Below are 20454 nucleotides of genomic sequence, written 5' to 3'. Positions count from 1 at the left end.
TATATTCTATTTTGAGATGTTTATATTGTATAATTGTTTATTTGCTACTCTTCTAATTATGTGCAATACTTTGTTTGACATGCTAATGAAACGAAACAAAGTCCCAATTTGTGATTAATAAAGTATATCTTATCTTAAACCATGGAGTCCAATGGAGGTGTTTCAGGCAGGGGGGGGGGGGGGGGGGGGAGAGAAACTGTTGGATTTTAGCCTTTGCAAACCATTGACATGCACACAAACCTATAGAACACACTACAGGGAAGGGAAACCCTGAAATCACAATAGGGCCCCTTTATATACCCCATACACACATGTTTACCGATAGCACACACTGGTCAGCTTATTATATACATATAAATGTCACTGTGTATTATGTGCATGCAAATTAAAAAACTGTACACAATATCAAAAAAATAAGGAGACAAATCAGGCTCTTTTTACAGTTTATTGTATATATATATATATTTATATATATATAACTAAAAAAGTAAGACTGTTTCAAATTCATTGACAGCTGTCCATTCATCTCATAAACTTTATATATATTTGTATATATATACATATATATACAAATATATACCATCTTCAGTCCACGTTGGATCCCTATACAGTGATCAGCTGTCTCTTTGTGTGTGTGTACTATTGCATAGAAAAAGGCACAGCTCTGAGGTCTGTGTAAAATACAGCCTTCGTGGAGAAAAGCGAGTGTTTCTCCGCGATGTGACCCACCTCGTGGTCGGACAGCGCTAAAACAGATCGGTAACAAACACTGATGGACCAAGTCTCAGGAGCTCGTGTGTTGTTCCTACTATTGACATTACTTTTGGCATTGAAGCGTCTATGACAGGCTTTGGAGTCTTGACATCGGAAGGTTGGAGACAGCTGTGTGTATTGCTGCATGAACGGTTCAACTTCAACTGGAAACAAAATAAAGTACAAAAGATGTAAAAAGTTGTGGCCGCAAACCCACAATAACAAAAACAACAACATAAAAGCAGATAATAGGAACTACCTATGTGTATAAAAAATGGCTTCCACCCATAATTCCACGCTCAGATACATTCCTATCTGAAATACATTCCTGCCACACATTCTGTACACACATTTACAATCCAAATGTTCACTTCACATCAAAAATAAATATATTTACATTGAAAAAAAAAACAAGAAGAATAAATAACTTCATGGACAAAAGAAAAAACAAGCACTCCAAAATTCAAACATGGTGAGAGAAACGTCGTCTGCAAACAGTATGATCGGTGCTGCTCGCACTCCACTTTGAATTCAGTTCAACGCAGCTCATTTACATATTAAGTGTCAAATGCATGATGGGAAACTAATGATGATCCACCAGAACAAGTTAAACCTCACCAACACCTCACTGCTGCCAGACACAAGGGTTTAGGGACTCTTGTGGGATTAGTTACTGAACTTCATTTGAAGGGAAACATTTCAACGTGTTGGTGATGTGCATCTCTGTGGTGTCTCTTTGTGATATTGCTCCACAAATGTAGATGGTATTTATTCCAACAACTAAGATTCTCAGGGGTCTATAGGGACTTGGCGTGGGAAGCGTAGGTTGCTGGTTCAATTCCCAGAACAGACCAAGTACAAAGTGTGGACTAGTCCTTTGAGAACTAAAAGTCACTGTGTGTGCCGTGCTGTGTACACCTTTTGCGATTGAGAGGATTTCATTAGAATGATCCACCTTCATTCAAGCTGCGTGATAAATAGTTATGCATAATGTGTAAGGTGTCGGTTGTAATGATGAACTTGCAGACAGTTTTCACAAAACTCCTCACAATTCTATGAAGCGTTTTAGCTTCTTTCAAAAAAAATGTCTCACTGTGCGCCATCACAAGTGACAATGTGTAGCATTCAACTTTCAAGTTAATAATGTCATATAGTGTGTTTTAGGCTTGTTGCAAAAAGGGGCTCAAATAAGTGATGAACACCGCAGTACTTTTCCCACAAAGGTTCATCAGAACTTAGTTCATGAGAACTCTTTAGTTCTCATGAACTAAGTACAGATCGCGTTCACACCGGAAGAAGTCCCTGAGTGAGGATTAGGCAAATGAAGCCGCTGACGTAACTTCTTCTTCTTCTGCTTTGGGTTTACTGGCAGGCCGCAAACAACTTCACGGCGTATACTGCCACCCGGAGTCCCCGGCCGGAAGTCCCAGGAGAAGCCTTCCGAGTAAATCGCCAGAAGGCCGACACCTCCTCATCTCCACCACTCCCATGTTTTCTTTTGTGTTGCCATAAGTTAGTCTCTCTGCATTTCTGCGCTGGGCTAATGCTAATAATGCTAATGCGAGGATAATAAAATGGCGGCTTCACAAAACTTTTTGGGAGTTTTACGGGGCGTGGTTTGCATTCCGCCCAGCCAATCAGACATAGGAACCTTTTTCTCCCACGAAAGTACCTGCTCTCTAGCAGGGACGGAAAATAACTAATCACAAACTCATTTTAGTTCCGGCTCTTTTTGGTGTGAACGCGACATTTCGGAACTATATTGGAACTAAAGTGGGAAAAGTACTGCGGTGTGAACGCGCCTAAGGTTTAACTTTAACTGAGGGCTTTTTTTTTACTTGAGACATTGTGCCCTGATATCCTGATATATTATCCAATTTCACCAAATGGAGCCTGAAGAAGACTGTGACACTTCAACACACAGCAAGTCTTGAAATGCATTAATAAAAGATCATGTTTTAAAGAATTGCAGGGAAGACTATTTTTTAAATATCATTACATTGTAAGACTTTAGGAGAAAGAAAGCATTTTGCAACTTTTTCTTTTTTTTGTTATCAACTGAGCAGCTTGAAAATGATTCAATCCAATAATCCAGTTATCAGTAGGACTGCTGCATAAATGGAAAGCAGATTTTTTATAATGCCTGTGTGTTCTACTGGCCTCATCTACCAATCAAAATACAAATATCTGGGTGGCAAAACGCTGGCCTGAGGGCAGTTAATGGCTATATTTTGTGACACAGCTATATACAATTAATAAGATTCCTGCAAAAGCTTGTATGGCTGTGGATCTGTATCTATATGTGTTAGGAATCCTCATGTGACCGTGTCTACACACTGTGTTTCTGCATAGTAGCCTCTGTTTGGCGTATTTTGCCCCGTTGCATTATCAGGTTAACATTGTTGTTGTACTCATTGGAAATCAACATTCAAATTATTCATGAGCCAGATCTCGCCCGTCTGCTGTTGTGTGGTTAAAGAATCCATAAGCTGAGGGTGAACAGTGAACAGCACAATGCACAGAAGTGAGCGGCACCCTGACATTTGGCATATAGGGCTCTTATTCTAAACACAGGTAAACATACTTTAATACTTTACACTGTGCTGTAATCTGTGCGTCATTTGTGTTGCTAATTCTGTAGGTATCAAACCAATTCAATATGTTTGTGTCCAATTCAGCCAAATGAGTATGTTTTAACAGGTCGAATCCTCTGAATGTGACTGATGGTGGCGCAGCGATGTAAACACGTGGAGCGTTCCTGTGGTGCAGCTCATTTAAATTCTGCTGGAACTGAAGCACGATAACTAGCCCGTAGATGGAGCTCATGTAAAATAGCATCCAGCACAGTTATTTGTGCCTGCCTGAGGAAGCCAAAGAGAAAAATAAGCCCTGAACTGAATTCATGATGTGTACAAGAACAGACATTTTCCTCTACCAAACAAATGTAACAAATAACCCGGCGATGTGTTTCAGAGCTATCCCAAAGCGTGATTATATAGCTGAGCTAACAGAAAACAACGCATTCCTCGTAAAACCTCATTATGCTTGCTTTACAAGACGCTAAAACATCTGTAATAAGATAAAGATTCAATTATTATTATTTGATCATGAGAAATTACCTTACTTAATAATAGTTTAACACGATACAATACATTAAATTAAAAAACAAACATCGAGGAGTTACCTCTCTCTAGGCTGTTAAAGTGAAAATAACTAGAAAAAGAATACTGTAAAAACAGGAATTGAAGAAGTGGTCATTTTGAAAGGCACTCATCTGCTAAAAAGTCATTGATTCAGTGTGTGTGTGTGTGTGTGTGTGTGTGTGTGTGTGTGTGTGTGTGTGTGTGTGTGGGCCTAGCATTACTATACTTGTGGGGACCTAAATCTGTTTACACAGTCACGTGTGGGGAATCGCCTCCCTTATGGGGACAAAATGGAGGTCCCCATAAGGGGAATCATTCATTTTAGGGTGAAGACTTGGTTAGGTTTAGGGTTAGGGTAAGGGTAAGTTTAAGGGTAAGGGTTAGGGCTAGGCATGTGTTGGTTATGGTTAAGGTTAGGATAAGTCTCCAGGAAATGCATGTAAGTCAATGTAATGTCCCCTGAAGTGATGTATACATGGTATGTGTGTGTGTGTGTGTGTGTGTGTGTGTGTGTGTGTGTGTGTGTGTGTGTGTGTGTGTGTGTGTGTGTGTGTGATGTCCACTTGTATTACTATACCTGTGAGGTCAAATAAAAGGACAGAATGACTGCAAAGATCCCCCATGATGAGAACGATCTGCCGGTCCTCGTGTTTTTTTTCTATTTACAGTTTAGGTTTAAGGCTTAGGTTTGGGTTATTCAGGTTAAAGATTTTAAATTAGGATAAAGTTAACATAAAAGTCAATAAAGGCTAAATAAAAAAAAAAAACATCAGGATTAGGGAATGAATGGAGTCAATAGAGGTCCTCACAAGTATTGAAATACAAACGTATGTATGTCTTTGTTTCCCGGTTACTTCATTTCCATATTTGGAAAGGCGAGCACAGTGCATGCACAGTAATGTTTAGTAGTAGTTGTCATAGTAGTACTAATTGACATCACAATCGATGTTTACAATTACCGACCCTATTAAAAAAACATAAAAACAACAAAACAGGAATACGCCAAAATCGATTCCTACATGTTCATTCCAGTCTGTTGTCTGTATGAAACTGTCTGAGTGTTTCCGTGCTGACGGAGTCCGTCAGTCACGACCCCACCAACACCTCCATGATGTGGTCCAGTTCTGTCAGATCAATTTTGAAAGGCTGATTGGCTGAAACCTGGGGGGCGGGGCCACTGTACGGCGAAGCCAGCGATTTGAGGAGGTCGTCCGCCGTCACCACCGGCGACAGTTTGGTGAGGCCGCCTGCCGCCACGCCCACAGCCCCCCCCCGTCGTACAGGGGTCAAAGTCATACATGGACGTGTCGATGTCGGCAAACAGGACGTCGTCCAGTGCCAAGTCTGAGAGGAACCCCGAGGGGGAGGAAGAGGAGGAGGAAATGTCTGCCAGGCCAGCAGGGGGCAGTGTGGGCAGAGTGTCCATCGGCCGCAGCTCGGCACAACGGGCATCAGCTAGCAAGACGCTATCTGCCTCTGGTTTAACTCCCACAGTCCTGCAGTCTCTTGGTAGGCCTGTGTGAGCAGGGGAGAGCCTTTCTAAGGGGGAGGGCTGGGTGAGTGGCGTGGGAGCCAGGGAGGTAGTCTCGGTATTAGCATTAGCTGTTCTTGCTATGGCTGTGGGAGGAGCCAACTCCATGTCACTCAGAGCGGAGGGTAAACAGTCGTTGGACGAGGCCGGCGCAGGGACCCGGGGGGCCGCCTGGCTCAGAAGTGCCGAAGGTAACGGGGGAGGCTGCGGCGTGGGCGGCGACATTGGAGGTGTGGGTGGGGTGGGAGTACAAAAGGCGGAATCTGTACCATCCTCCTCTAGTAAAGAGGCTGGTGTGAGGCAGGCTTCCAGAGGGGCGAGGCAGACCCCCCCATGGTTGGGGCAGGCCTGGGATGCCTGGCAGTTGGGAGGCACCATTGGGTGGGGGGAAGGCGGTGGAACGATCGCCGGCATCAGCAGCGCAGAAGGCTGGGATACCTGCACTGACAGAACACCAAAGGAAGATGGCGCCTCACGGAAGCCCTCGTCCATGGGGTCGTCGGGCGGTGGAGAGGGGGGGAGGAGAAGGGGCCGCAGGGACCCCTCCTGCTTCAGCTCGTCCTGGATGCGGCGCAGCATGTTGTTGATGAGGACCCGGCGCTCCAGGCTGGGCTCCCCGAGGGGCCGATGGCTGTACAGCTTCATCAGGGAGATGTTGAAGATGGTCTGCCGCTGCAGGGTGTACGACACCTTGGACAGGCCCTCTGGACAGAAGCTGAAGCCCCCCCCCGCCAGCGACCCCTCCAGCGTTTTGCCTTCCAACCCCTCTTCATCCTCGCCCAGCTTCCGCTTCGCACCTTTACCGAACATATATCTAGAAAACACAAAATCGGAGAGACTTTAGTTATAGCTCAACCAGAAACATAACAAGGCAATTCAAGCACACAATCAAATGTTTTCTATATTAATAATTTAGTTCAACATTTCCCAAATCTATGCAAATGTTTGTCCTTTTTGCATAAAAAACAATTTAAGCATTATCAAAGTAATTGCCATTCAGCTTCCTGTTGATTGGAAATAAATTAATCAACTCATCCTATAAGCTCTTGTGTCAAACAAAATGAATGATGTCGTTCTGTAACCACAAACCCCTGTGGCCTGGAATGGTGACATTTAACATACTTGTCTGTTCAAAATATATTTTTACATACATTGGGGTTTTTGTACATTATGACAAATCCATTAGCTCTCCTGGTTCTCAGCATTAGATCATAATTGTTATACAACATCTCGCCCCAACTGAAATGTGACATGTTTACCACCAGAGAAGTGTATATACTGCAACCCAGCAGCTTAACCATGGTGATTTTAAAAAGCTGCTTAAACACAACAAGCTTACTGCAATGGGAGATACAAAAAAAACATACATTGAAACCAAGGGCAGCTGCACAGTAAGGCTCACCGCTGCATACTGTCGCCGGCACAGTCACACACACTGGTTATGTAATAGCAGCGTTACCCGCTGTACCACATGAACATAGGCAATATTTAAGCCCCACCCCCCTCCATCCTCCACCCTCCTCCCTCCTGCTATATCTGAATTGCACATTGGGTCACTTAAACCACTTTCAGATAGCTCGCTGTTTGACCCACATTGGAGTCAACCTGATTCTCACTCCGGAATGCCTGATAAAGCAAATTATTGTACCCATAAATGTACTATAAAATAAATGTTGTTTCAGGTTCACCTTTTGGGCTGTCCATCTCTCTTTGTAACCCACACTTTATATGAATTCCCCTCAACTTTTGTCCATAAATTGGTTAAAAGACATCAAAGGTCGGTGTCAGTATTTCCATTCCTGTTTTCCGTACGCTAGTTCTCCAAAGCAGGGCAGCGTCTGACGGGTCGGGGAGAGGATGGTGAAGGAAGGTCAGCTGATACAGATAGACCCATGACCCGCGCACAGAGTCTGTCTAAATGATATATTATTGGGGGGGCTGGGCAGGGGTGGCGGCACGAGACATACAGTGCATTAGCAAAGGTCCATTCCCTTTACATAACATACAATTATATTGCTTTAACAGATCCCTTTATTGAATCAAACCATCTGATCGGGTCATTATTAGTGCAAAGCAAGAAAGGCAGCAAAAAGAAGGTTAAATAGAAGGAAGGAAAGCAGGAGTCGCTGCAGTATGTTTGACTCTAATCCAGGCTGACAGGCTCATGCAGCCAGTTGCTGTCTACACACACACTGCGCATGCGTCTCCTCACACACACATACAACCACACACACACACACAGGAAGTGTGAGCTGCAGGCCCAGTCACCACGACTGGTTGGTTGCCATGACAAACAGAGTCAGCTGGGAATTCACCCGGAGAGATGACAAAGAATGGGGTGGGGAGACTGGAGGGGGTGTTCTGGGGGGGGGGCAGGAAAGAGGAAGACGAGGAGGAGGAAGTACAGGAGGAGGAGGTGAGAGATTGGTCCGTAAAAGGAGGGAGGGCATTGAGCAACTTTGAATCCTCCTCCTGCTGAGGGGCCTTTGAGCAAAGAACTCTTCACCTAAAATGATGAAGGTCGGCTATACAAAATGACATTTGACTGATGTTTGTCGAACTCTTGGACGATCTCATGTCTTTGCCTTGGACATGACAATGACAGTTTTTTTCTTCAATGCTAGCAGGTTAGCTTTGAAGTATATTACGCTTGGGATTTGAATTTGTATCCATGGAAATGGTCACATACCAGATGCTGGTCGGACTGCTGAGTGCTGACATTATTTACAAAATGAGAATGTCTATGATGTTAACATGAAAAGTGTAAATGTGTTAGTTAATGAGGTGTTTCTTTTTTTAACAGAGCCAGGCTAGCTGTTTCCCCTACTTCAAGCTATATGCTAAGCTAGGCTAACCATCTCCTGACATCCATTGCTGACACACAGATATGAGACTGAACTTCAGTGTTATCTTTTATTAGACACTACAACTCAGTATATTACAGAGACAGCCAACCTGGCTCAGCAGACAAAACTAAAATAATTTTCTACAGTGCTTTCACTTTATTGAGCTAAACTATAAACTAGCTAGGACAAAGGCTATCAGCTCACTGCCTATTAGCGGCAATTTCTTTCTGTCTAGATACCTGAAATAAGGTCTGTGGTTAACATATGACCTAAGATGACTCAGTACATCCCCCACTGGTGAATGTCGGAAGCTTCTGTGAGTCATAAAAACGGCAGTTGCTAACAAGTGTATAAATGGGACTACACAATGTCATAAAGCTGAACATTAGCAGCTTTTAGCTTAGCAGTGGTGAAGTCATGTGACCGTGATGTAGTTCCTTTTTTATAGGTAGCCCTGGGAACTTCTAAAAAATCTGCAGTCTTTTTCTAAATAAGGGCAAAATGAAAATACTTGTTAAGGTAACAGTAGTTATTTTTGATGTACCTGACTTTTACCCATGCACTACCTGAGTATCTGCATTCATTGGAGCTGCTTTTGGGCTTTTGAGGAAAATGGCCAATCACAGAGTGTCAAAGAGACAGAAACAGAGAGAGCAACAGAGAGAGTTTCAAAGCAGTCCGCTGCTGTGTGATTGAGAGCTGAAGCAGCTGCGCATGTCTTACTGACTGACTCATGGCACACACACACACACACACACACACACACACACACACACACACACACACACACACACACACACACACACACACCACACCACACACAGCACACACACCCACACACAAACACACACACACACACACACACACACACACACACACACACACACACACAGCACACACACGACACACACAACACACACACACCACACACACACACACACACACCACACACACACACACACACACACACACACACACACACCACACACACACACACACACACACACACACACACACACACACACACACACACACACACACACACACACACACACACACACACACCAGGGCTGACATACCAGAGGTGCCCCACCCCTTACATTCCACTTCATTATCCTCCTCCTCTTCTCTTTTTCAGTCACTATATAACCTCCTTTCCATATATATTGTGCGCTATGTCGGAATATGAACACACCAGACAAACAAACAACAGATCCTATATGAGTAGAGCAGGTATAGCACAGCAGTGGAGGAGTACTGTGCTCTGAAATGGAGCAACAGTCTTCATTAAAGGTCACTGTGACTGTAACGCGTCCACTGTTGTCTGTCTCGCAAAGAACTGTCCTAAAAAAGGTTTTTCCAGGAAGTAAAAATAGCTCAAGGTCTCTTGAGAGCGTCTAGGCAGAGAAGCAAGCAGCTATGACTAGAAATCAACAAGCCTACATTTTTGAAGGTCAGAACTATTGCTCATATTCTTGGACTGAAGCTCACAATGGATATATTTTCAATTGGAAGTCATTACTTTTTAATTGGAAGGCTACAAATATTACAAGTGAATGAATATGTTAAATGTAACTATATTTACTTCTATGAGATCTATTAAAAATGTATTTAGGAAAATGTCTGCCAGAGGTAGTGCAATATCAAAAGGATTATGTCATTATAAATATGTAATAAATCAAACCACATCATATCAGATCATAAACACGTTAACTCATCACTTAAGTTGAATAACTACCTATTACTTCATCAATGTATGTAATAAAAAGGTCACATGAAATCTTTTCCATTTGCAGAACTTCTCTACCTACTAAAAAGCGGAACGGATACCAAACAAATTCATAATCAATATATAAATGGTTGTTTCCAGCAGAGCGATCTGATCAAATAATTTAGTCAAATACGTCTATCCTTTTGCGTCCAGCCCAAAATATCACCAATTATCCTGAACCACAGACTGGGCTGAACAATTTCTATTTGTTCTGAAAAACATACAGAACCAACTCAACTTGGGAATACATTGCTGATGATTATCTATAATTGTTGAGGACATCCACAACCTGAAATCTAACCTAAAAATAAAAGGCCTACTTGTGTGCGTGTGTTTGCCAAGATCACATGAAAGGTTTATGATGCCTTCAGGGAAGTTGGCCTTGGTAGTAAAACTGTAATATCAAGCACCGAAAAAAGAGTTGAAATATGTATGCATAAATAAAAAAGTATAAATCTAATCACAACTATACAGCAAATAAGAGTGCTTTATTCATTTTGAACGGAGGTCAGGTGTGTGTGCAAGCATGAGAGTGTGTGTCTGGCTGGGGTGAGTGTGTGTGTAATGTGGGGTAGTGCGGTGCTACTGGACGGACTGCAGTGATATTATGATCCTGTAACCGGATACGCTGGTTTCCATGCCTAAACTGCACATCCACCCCTCCCCCCACCTCCACATCGGGCTATTTCAGGTTCTCTGGATGCATGGAGTATGGACATGTGGTGCACACTACGCTGCTGCTGCTGCTGCAGGTGGAAGAATGTAGCACTGTGCTGGGTGCTCAGTGTGACATGGATTCATCTCAGCATACGCATGTGCATGACGTGAGGTGTACAGGAGCACATTAATACTGCTTCCTCCTGGCTGTAATGCATCCAGCTCTGCACATGAGGATGACTCTGTCCAACTGTGTGTGTGTGTGTGTGTGTGTGTGTGTGTGTGTGTGTGTGTGTGTGTGTGTGTGTGTGTGTGTGTGTGTGTGTGTGTGTGTGTGTGTTAGGGCTGTCCCGAATACCATTTTTTGGGCTCCGGATATTCGGTAGTAATCAGCAGTGAATATTCGGCCCTCGCGGGGGTTAATCAGCAGCGATCCGCTTCAACACGTGTATTTCGGTTTATTCACAGCATTCATTTTGTTATTCTACAGTATTGTTGTTTTATAGTTATTTGTTAATGTATACAACCCAATTTGTGTTCTTTGAAATTAAAAAGGATATTGCATTGTGTTTGTTACTTTCGTTGCAGTTGTATATGTCTTAAGTGTAATTTGGCTTGGCTTCCTATTTTGTATGGACATGCTTTTATTTTGAAGGAGAGTTAGCGCTGTTGACAGGAAGTTGTTGTTGCTATGGAAACAACGTGACGGAGATTAACGGAGAAAAAGTCATATCTACATATAAAGACGGAGAAAGTAAACGATAACGTTCATGGTTAAGTGTTAGCACTCCCCGAAGAGGCACAAGCTCTTACATGTATATTGGAGATTTCAATAAATTCAATAAAATAAAAAAAAACGAATATCCGAATAACGAAATTGAAACCCGAATAGTACTCCAACGAACGAATATTCGGGTACTTATGATGCTTACATGTTTTGTTCAGCAGGATAATCTCCACATATTAACACCACTTAATTTGTTCAAGTAGTGAACGTAATGCTATAAACAAACTACATCACTGTCACATGACTTCACATCATAACTGCTAAGCTGAAGGCGGCTGATGTTGGGCGTGATGACCGTGGATGTATAAAGGGAACTGGACACAGCGTTGGATGCGGGGAGGCCTGTAGTGCAGTAAGTCAATATGGCCTCGTTCTTAAGAGCAAAAGTACCTGTATCTGGGCCCAGAGGGGAAATCACTCTGGATTCAGATTTTAGCACATTTTACAAAGTCTAGACGCTAATCATTTAAAGGGGACCTATCATGCAAAATGCACTTTTGTACGTCTTTTATACATGAATATGTGTCCCCGGTGTTCCAGGGAACTCACCAAGTGTCAGAAAACACAACCCTCTCTATTTTCCTCCATACCCAAATCTCTAAAAAAGGGGCTGCAACGGATCTGATAAAAACTGATCCAGATTTGAACACTTCACTGACGTCACAGAAGTGGCGCTACGGCTATTGGGCCAACTCTCCACCTATCAGGGGAATGTGGGGTTGGGCCACGGCCGGCCATTGCCGCTCGAAAGCGCTGGAGACGCTGTAGTACATATGCCAGGCCTGTAAGTGGCGCTGTAGTCTGCCACAAAAGCAGCGAAGAAGACTTTCCGCCCATAGTTACCATGGTTACCCTTCTGTTTATTCTCCGCTGTGGCTTTTTTTTCTCCCTCCCCGAGGCAAGCGTTTGCTCCCGCTGCTTTAATTCAATGCAATCCCTCCCCGTCGAGGCAAGCACTGTAATTCTCTCCGGTTAGTCCACCAGCAGATGACAAACACCCACCTCTCCGCCTCTTCCAAGGAACGAGGGGACCGTGCAGCAGAGTTTAAGTTTCAGTTTCTTTCGCCAGTCAAGATGTTCGTTAAAGTTTAAATCTTCCGGACAAAATTTGAAAAGTGCCGGTCAAAGGTCTTCTTTGTTATTTATTGAGCTTTAAAACAAATGAATAACGACTCTATAGGCCTATAATAATATAATAAAACACGGAGGACGGAGATCTTTTTTGCTCCCCTCTCCTGCAGGGGGGCGTGGTCAGCTGCAGCTCACAGAATCAGCCCCGTAGACAGCAAACAGCACATAGAGCGAAATGAGGCATGGCTAAAATGCATGATCTGTTTGGTATTTTGAAAACAGAAACGTATAAATATACCTTATATAGGTATGGCCCTACAATATATCATTTAAATATAGCATGATAGGTCCACTTTAAGTAAAGTGTTCGTACTGGGTAGTTGATTAAGTTTAACAAAAATGTTACAAACAAAACAAACATGTTATTTTATATAGTATTTCATTTTGTTGTGTTTTCCCTGTAAAGATATATTTTCTTAAAATGTATATTTAAAATATATATATATATAATCTATAATATAACTTACACTGGTACTAGACTTGGTTACAGTAAGTGGTCAAATACCCTAAGAATGAGCTGAAACTTATCTAAAAATGTATTTTGACATAAGTGGAACAACTACAAGGGACAACAGGCATTAGTGACGACCAAGGACCAAAACACATAAACCAATCATGTGGCTGAAAACAATGTCTGTGTGTGTGCATGCCTCTAACTTGTCGGATTGTGTGTGTGTGTGTGTGTGTGTGTGTGTGTATGCCTCTAACTTGTCGGATTGTGTGTGTGTGTGTGTGTGTGTGTGTGTGTGTGTGTGTGTGTGTGTGTGTGTGTGTGTGTGTGTGTGTGTGTGTATCTTCCCTTGTAGTGTTCATAAATGCTCACATGACAGAGGTCAGCTGGGCACAGGGAATACACTACGATCTCTTACGCAATGGCAGACCTGGTTACAAAACACCAGGGCTCCTGCTGCGCCACACGCACCATCCCAGTAATGAAGACTCAGTGGTGCAGGCTTCAACCACTACACTCAAGTAGATGAGATATAGTTAGTGTCTGCATCTTCTAGATTTTGAAGTTAGTTAGCAGATGTTGCTTTTAATTCATTTTGTGATCAATAAATGTTTATTATTGAGTGCAATCCCATGTAAATGACCTATATGAATGGCTTTCTGTGTTTGATTTGCAGTATTGCAAGTTTGTAGTAGGGCTATATCTAACCATTTTCACCATCTGCTGATTATTACAAAAACATTATATTTAAAGAGGCCCTATTATGTTTATCGGGGTTTCCCCTTTCCTGTAGTGTGTTATATAGGTTTATGTGCATGTAAATGGTCTGCAAAGGCTAACATCCCCGAGTTTCTCTCCCACACACTCCCCCCCCCCACCCGCCCTGCTTGGACTCCTTTTCACTTCCGTAACATAACATTGTAACACTTGCCTTTCTATTGGCTAGTCCTCCAACACATTGCACAAGATAGGCTAAGGGTCGGGACTTGCTAAGCATTGACCAATCACCACAGAGCCGGTCAGCTAACCAATCAGAGCAAACTAGGCTCTGGTTTCAGACAGAGGGTGAAAAGAGGTGCTGCAGCACAGGCAGTATGAGAAAAAGAAAGAGCTTTTTGAACATGAAATCACGGAGAGAGACATGTCACAGTAGAGACACTACATACTGATATGACCCTGAAAATGAGTACAATATGTCCTCTTTAATATACAATGACATTGTATGGAGCCAGGAGTAGATATTCCTTTGGGAACGTAACAAACTACACCACACACCTTCTCGGTACCATGTTAGTTAAATGGACAATCCACTGTTTTACAAAAAGTCAACACCATGCATCACTTTCACAGAAGTGTGCAGTAAATCATGATGATCAACACATGCACTGTAAGTGTGTGTATCTCAAATATCTGGTCAAACTCACTCCCTCTCACACACAAACACACACACACACACACACACTTAAGTCTATAAATAAAAAGCAGCAGAAGAGAGCAGATTTAGGTCAGCAGACGTGTGTTCATGCCGCTGAGCACTCCACTCTTTCCACCAAGCCTCTTCAGGGGAGGGGGGGGTGGCATAAAGCTTGACACTTGCAGTGACGAAGCCTCAGAAGCTACAGAAATCTCCAGCGCCGTCAATGCATGTGGTCACTGGGTGTACAGTATGCATGGTAGTATCCACGGTTTCTGCTGCAGCATGTGCCTTATTACTGCAGCATGCACTATCCCAGCAGTATCTGCCTGACATTACCACGCTGCCCACCTTGTTACAGCAGCAGCTTCTTCAGTGCTGCAAGTGTCATCATATTTCACTGCAGGCAGCACGCTTACTACTTAAGCATAATCCTTGTGAATGCAGTACAAGCCTTATTACTGCACATGAAGCTTCAATGCTGCACCGTGAGCTTTATTACTGTTACTAATAGGTATTCAGCTACTATACAATATAGAGTCCCTCATAGCATGTGCAAGACAACTTGTTATCCCTGTCAGTTGAAGCCTAAGAGATGGACAGAAAAGCCTGCATCTCATGTTTTCCAATACATTTTTCATATAAAAGGTCTTGTGGAAAATGATTTCTTGATTGTGCCTGCCCCAAAATGTACCCCCCAGATATTCTTGTACTGAGTTTGAAGAAACAGCAGCAAGCAAGGCAGAAAGGTAGGGGATTTGGAGAGACGACTGCGTGATTAAAACAAAATCAGGCTTATTCTTTAAGGGGTTCCCCGTTCCTGTAGTGTGTGCATGTAAATGGTCTGCAAAGGCTAAAATCCCTTAGAGGGAGTTTCTCTCCCACACACTCCCCCCATCGAAGTCCTTTGTTTACTTCTGTAACATAATGACATCACTATGTAACACTTGACATTTCAGACACATCTCTATCACAACAGAGATTTTCAGAGCAGACTGGGCTCTGGTTTCAGACAGAGGGTGAAAAGAGGGCAGTATGAGAACAATAAAGAGCTTTTTGAACATTAAAGCATGGAGACATGTCACAGTAGAGACACTACATACACATATGAACCTGAAAATGAGAACTACATGTCCTCTTTAAAGGTTCACTATATGTCTGTTTGTGAAGCTTTAATACTAAAGTGTAGGTTGATCAAAATCTAGCAATTGATATAGTCTCTTCCTTGAAATATTTCTGTAAATGAATTTGTTGATATATACCCTGGAGTAGGGCTGCACAAATAATCAAATGGTATTAAAATTGCAATAGACTGGTGCAATCTTCAAATCGCAAGCACAATATTTAGTAAAGGTTATTTCAAATATCTGAATGAAGTATTGTGGAGCTGCAGAGAAGATCCAGCATACAAACGGTATTCTACAGATTTATTAGAAAATCGTGGTTTATACAGAGCTGGTTACAAAAATCACACCACGGTCATATCAATTATTTTTTTCAATTAAATTGTGATCGGTCTTTCAAAAATGGCCATTCCCCCTTATATCCGAAATCATGGAGCAATATCAGTCAAAATAATTGCAATTTTTCCAAATTGTGCAACCATGACACGTCCTGAGGGGTTCTGAACTCACCGAAGACTTTCCTCTACCAACTACCAACCATCTCCAGTTTGGTCTGAATGAGCCTTTATTGTGGGTATTTCTCCAGATAAAGCATCAGCTGACCTGTGATCAGCTTGTGGACCACTGCACAGGAGGGACAAAGTGAAGAAGAAGAGCCCGCTGTCTGTCATGATGAGAGCACACTGCTGTGTTGTGGTGCACGTTACGAAACAGAGCCCCCCCTACCAATGCTACACCTACTGAGACAGTCCCAAACACTAGAGCAGAAATCACTTCCACCACTAAAAACACATCTCACTACTTCAGAGCAGGTGTACAGACTACAAGAAGTTGTCAATGAAGACATAATGCACCTTTAAAGTGTGCTTGCCAATGACTTCTATGTAAACATTAATTATATAAATGTTTTCTTTATGTAACTGCTCACAGCATATGATTAAATATGTAGTAAGTTGTAGTTGGTCTATTACACTTAATTCCAACGGATTCTGTATATTCTATACTGTGTATTTCACAGTGGTGTACAGTAACTAAGTACAGTTACTCAAGTACTGTACTTAAGTACAATTTTAAGAGACTTGTAATTTACTTAAGTATGTCAATGTTTTGCTTCTTTCTACTTCTACCCCAATACAATTCAGAGATAGATAGTGTACGTTTACTCTCCACTACATGTATTTAATACCTTTAGTTACTTTACAGATCTGGATGAATGATGTGAAATATAATGAAGTGTTACATAAGACTTTAGTTCCACCTGGAGTAAATTCACAAGCTACCCTGCAGCTTAAAACTAGCTGCACCTTTACCAGCTTTGATAACACTTTAATGATCAATCATTATAATCAAAACATTCAATATATATTATATGAAAAGGGGCCAATCTGCATAATGAGTACTTTTACTTTCGGTACACTAAGTATACTTTGATGCTAATACTTTTGTACTTTTACTTGAGTAAAATGTTGAATGCAGGACTTTTACTTGTACACACTCTGTTACTTTTACTTTCACTCAAGTACACGAACTAAGTACTCCTCCCACCTCTGATATTACATGTTATTATATCATATTTACTGTTCAGATCTATTTGAATTTGATCCTATTTTATTATATTTTTAGTAATGTCCAATGCCTTGTAAACACGTTGCTGCAACACAACATACTTCCCATATATGGGATGAATAAATCAGTTAGTATATATGGCTCAAATTAATAAAAGTCGATTACATGTACAAATACAGGTCATTTTATGTAGTTGTGACATTTAATGTGTAAAAAATACAGCGTAATATACGTGCAATTATCAATGTATCTATCGTTATTCATTAAAGCAGTAGGCCTATGTGACAAGGAGTGGGTGTATTTGGGGAATCCACACTGTATTTAAAGGGAAAAGTTTACTAAGCAGACTTTTCTCAATAGTAATAAAGCGCAAGTGAAAGCCTCAGCTCTGTTAACTGGAAATATGTGTTGCCAGATAGCGATAGGTCACTGAAGTAGCCACACGTATTGCCACATTACCATTTAATACGAAAACTTTTTTTCAAGCAGACCCCGCTAACCACACAACACTACCCATACACCTTCACCGTATCTATTATTCATGCACGTTACACTGCTTCGCCGTAATGCATGTCCACGGATTTACTTTGCTTTTTGAAAACACAAACGGTTTCTTACCACGTCCAGGTCCGCCGGAGTTTGAAGGAGAAACATGGAGGGTATTTAAACGGTCCCGTCGGCTACAGAAGAACAAGCCGTCCCCGCTCCCCGAGACTCTGACACACAATGGCGCTGATAGGAGGAGATAACTGAAGTGAACCGCTCACAGGAATGCTGCTGCCTTCACGCGCTGTCGGACATACTCGCGAGGTAAGCTGCACGTGCGTTTATGTCCCGTACTTAGTGTAATTTGAAGCAAATACGTGACAGGATATTAGTTAATGACATGATTTGTCACCCAAATACACAGTGTTCGATCGATGCTTCGAAGATTTATTAAAAACTATGTCAACATTGACTTCAAACGTTATTATGTAAGACAAGATAGTTTATGGTGAATAATGCACTTAAATTAAGAACACAGTCAAATGTGTCTGTACCAAAAGGTGACATTTAAAGACAGCCAAATGCTGTGACAACTAGAGGTCAGGTCAATAAGGTGCATTTCACCAGCTATTCAACTGTTTTTATACTTATACATATATTTATTTTTCTAGTATGTGATACATTTTTCAGATGGTACATTAATTTGTGCAAAATGCAAAAATGTTCCACTTATTGTATAAAACATATTTTTAATTGGGAAATATTCAACAGGGATTAATTCAAGCAAGATTATTTCCTAAATAGGCTACTCGTACTTTTGACAGTAACTTTGCTTAAAGCATCACCTTTACTTCTGAGATCATTCTTACATGTGTAACAATGGCTTAGTAACTGCTGCTACGACAGAATCCATTTTGTCAAGGCAGGTACGTTTCCGAGGAGCACGTGAAGGCAGCAGGAGAAGCTGAAACCGAGCAGCTGCCCGGAGAAGTGGTGTCGTCAACTTTGCTCCGCCCACACACACACACACACACACACACACACACACACACACACACACACACGCGCACACACGCACACACGCTCACAGAAACACACGCGCGTACACATACTCGAACACACGCTCGGCACGCACATGCTTGATGTTCTGTCATAGTGTATTTTTCTATTCGTTTCAGTGTTAATATATATTTAAATGGTAGCAACATTTTACATCTGAATCCCTGTGTAATGCACTTTGACATGTACTAAGAATTTGAATTCATTGATTTGTTCTTTTATTGACATAAGAATGGTGAAATGAGTTCTTGACTGATGGTGCTGTTTGGCCGTTAGAGATGCCTGTCCTACCCGCCTGGCAGCAGATGGCAGAATGCTGCCCGGTAAACTCAAACAAAACCCAGCAGAGTCTGCTTCAAACTGACAAAAACACCAGTGGAGCAGGGCACAAAATGGGCATCTCAGACCATTTGTGACCGTGATGCCCCCAGCTGCACACCCAGTTGTGCTCTGAAACGTTCACAATCACAATACAACGATACAGGCTGCCAGTTCTTAGGGTCAGGCTTTGATCACTGGCTGTCACAAATAGATGGAAATACTTGTATTTCCATCTATTAGAGTCCAGGACTGAATCGTTAGCAGCGGTATCATACAAACCGTTGTATGAGGAAAATGGTTCAAATACGGAATACTGGAGAGGTGCTGGTTCAGCTCCTGGGCACTACCGAGGTAACCCGAAACTGCATAAAATAAAGGGTCTTATCTTATTTTCGCAAAATATTTTCCTCTAGAACATTATTGAAGCATAACTCTTGTCAGTCTAAATCGGTCCCTATGTCTTTTTGTTTCCTTGACCTGTGTTGTTTACTCCGCTTTGGGACACTTTAGGCAGGTGTGGTAAAACTAAACTAAACTAGCTCGCTAACTGTGAGCTTGGTCGCTAACGGGACACTAATTCCCGAGACCATCACAAAGGAACAGCAGCTGAAGCTAAGTTCCTGGGGTGGATGCTCAGATAAATAAACTTGGTATTCTGATGAAGGAACAAAATAAATTGCACAGGCACTTCAAGAGAGCGCCCCCTGGAGGCCATGCACGGCAAAGTAGTCGCAATTGCGCTACATTTTTTATTCAAAAGTTGGATTTGTACGACCCAGCATGTCTCAAATATGACTTCCTTTTTAGTTATGCAGTTTATTTTCAGACTGAAAGTGAATGTTGCAAAACAGCTAATATGCCATTTAAAGTCTTTGGCTCTCAACTCTAAAATGTCAGCACTGTCAACGCAGCTTTCTATTGGTCAATTGTGCAGAATTGCTGATCAAAGGTCACGGAAGTTCAACATGACACAAATTAATTGTGCTGATTTATTTTTGGCTTTTTCAATAGATCTATTACATAAAGAAATTTTAGTGAAGTTAACAGATTTAAACTGTATTTCTACCTCTAAAGAAGTGATGTAACCTGTCCTTAAGCAATCATTGGTTGAAGGTTGCAAGAGACAAACGTTTCCATCAATGGACAATAAAAGGTTTTTAATAAAAAAAAGACTAAAGTGCAATCAGTCAAAAAAAAGACTAAAGTGCAATCAGTCAATCACAAGAGCTTAGGGAAAAAATGCTGGTCAAACAATAAAAGAAAGGAATATTCTAAAATTCTAAGCAACAGGGATTTTCAATATACTGGTATCACGCAAACAGCCTGAAGGGGGCGGGTTAGCTCTGTCTGTGCATTCATACGCAGCTTTTTTTTGGTGAATGGAGATCTGATTTTAGTTCTGTGTTCATCTCTC

General features: G+C 41.9%; 1 protein-coding gene across 1 annotated transcript in view; it reads right to left on the bottom strand.

Annotated features, from left to right (window-relative positions):
- Window positions 1–4397: 4397 nt before the first annotated feature.
- LOC117475719 (SERTA domain-containing protein 2-like) overlaps window positions 4398–20454 on the bottom strand; it is a 53350-nt gene continuing 37293 nt past the window's right edge. The window contains 2 exon segments of the mRNA XM_034122038.1: window positions 4398–5168; window positions 5170–6241. Of these exon segments, the coding sequence (XP_033977929.1) occupies window positions 4983–5168; window positions 5170–6237 (1254 nt within the window). The 5' untranslated portion in view covers window positions 6238–6241 and the 3' untranslated portion in view covers window positions 4398–4982.

This window comes from Trematomus bernacchii, unplaced genomic scaffold (assembly GCF_902827165.1).
Source record: "Trematomus bernacchii unplaced genomic scaffold, fTreBer1.1, whole genome shotgun sequence".
Taxonomy (NCBI): Eukaryota; Metazoa; Chordata; class Actinopteri; order Perciformes; family Nototheniidae; genus Trematomus; species Trematomus bernacchii.
The sequence above is the reverse complement of the archived record's forward strand: the minus strand, read 5'-3'. Positions and strand labels throughout refer to the sequence as shown.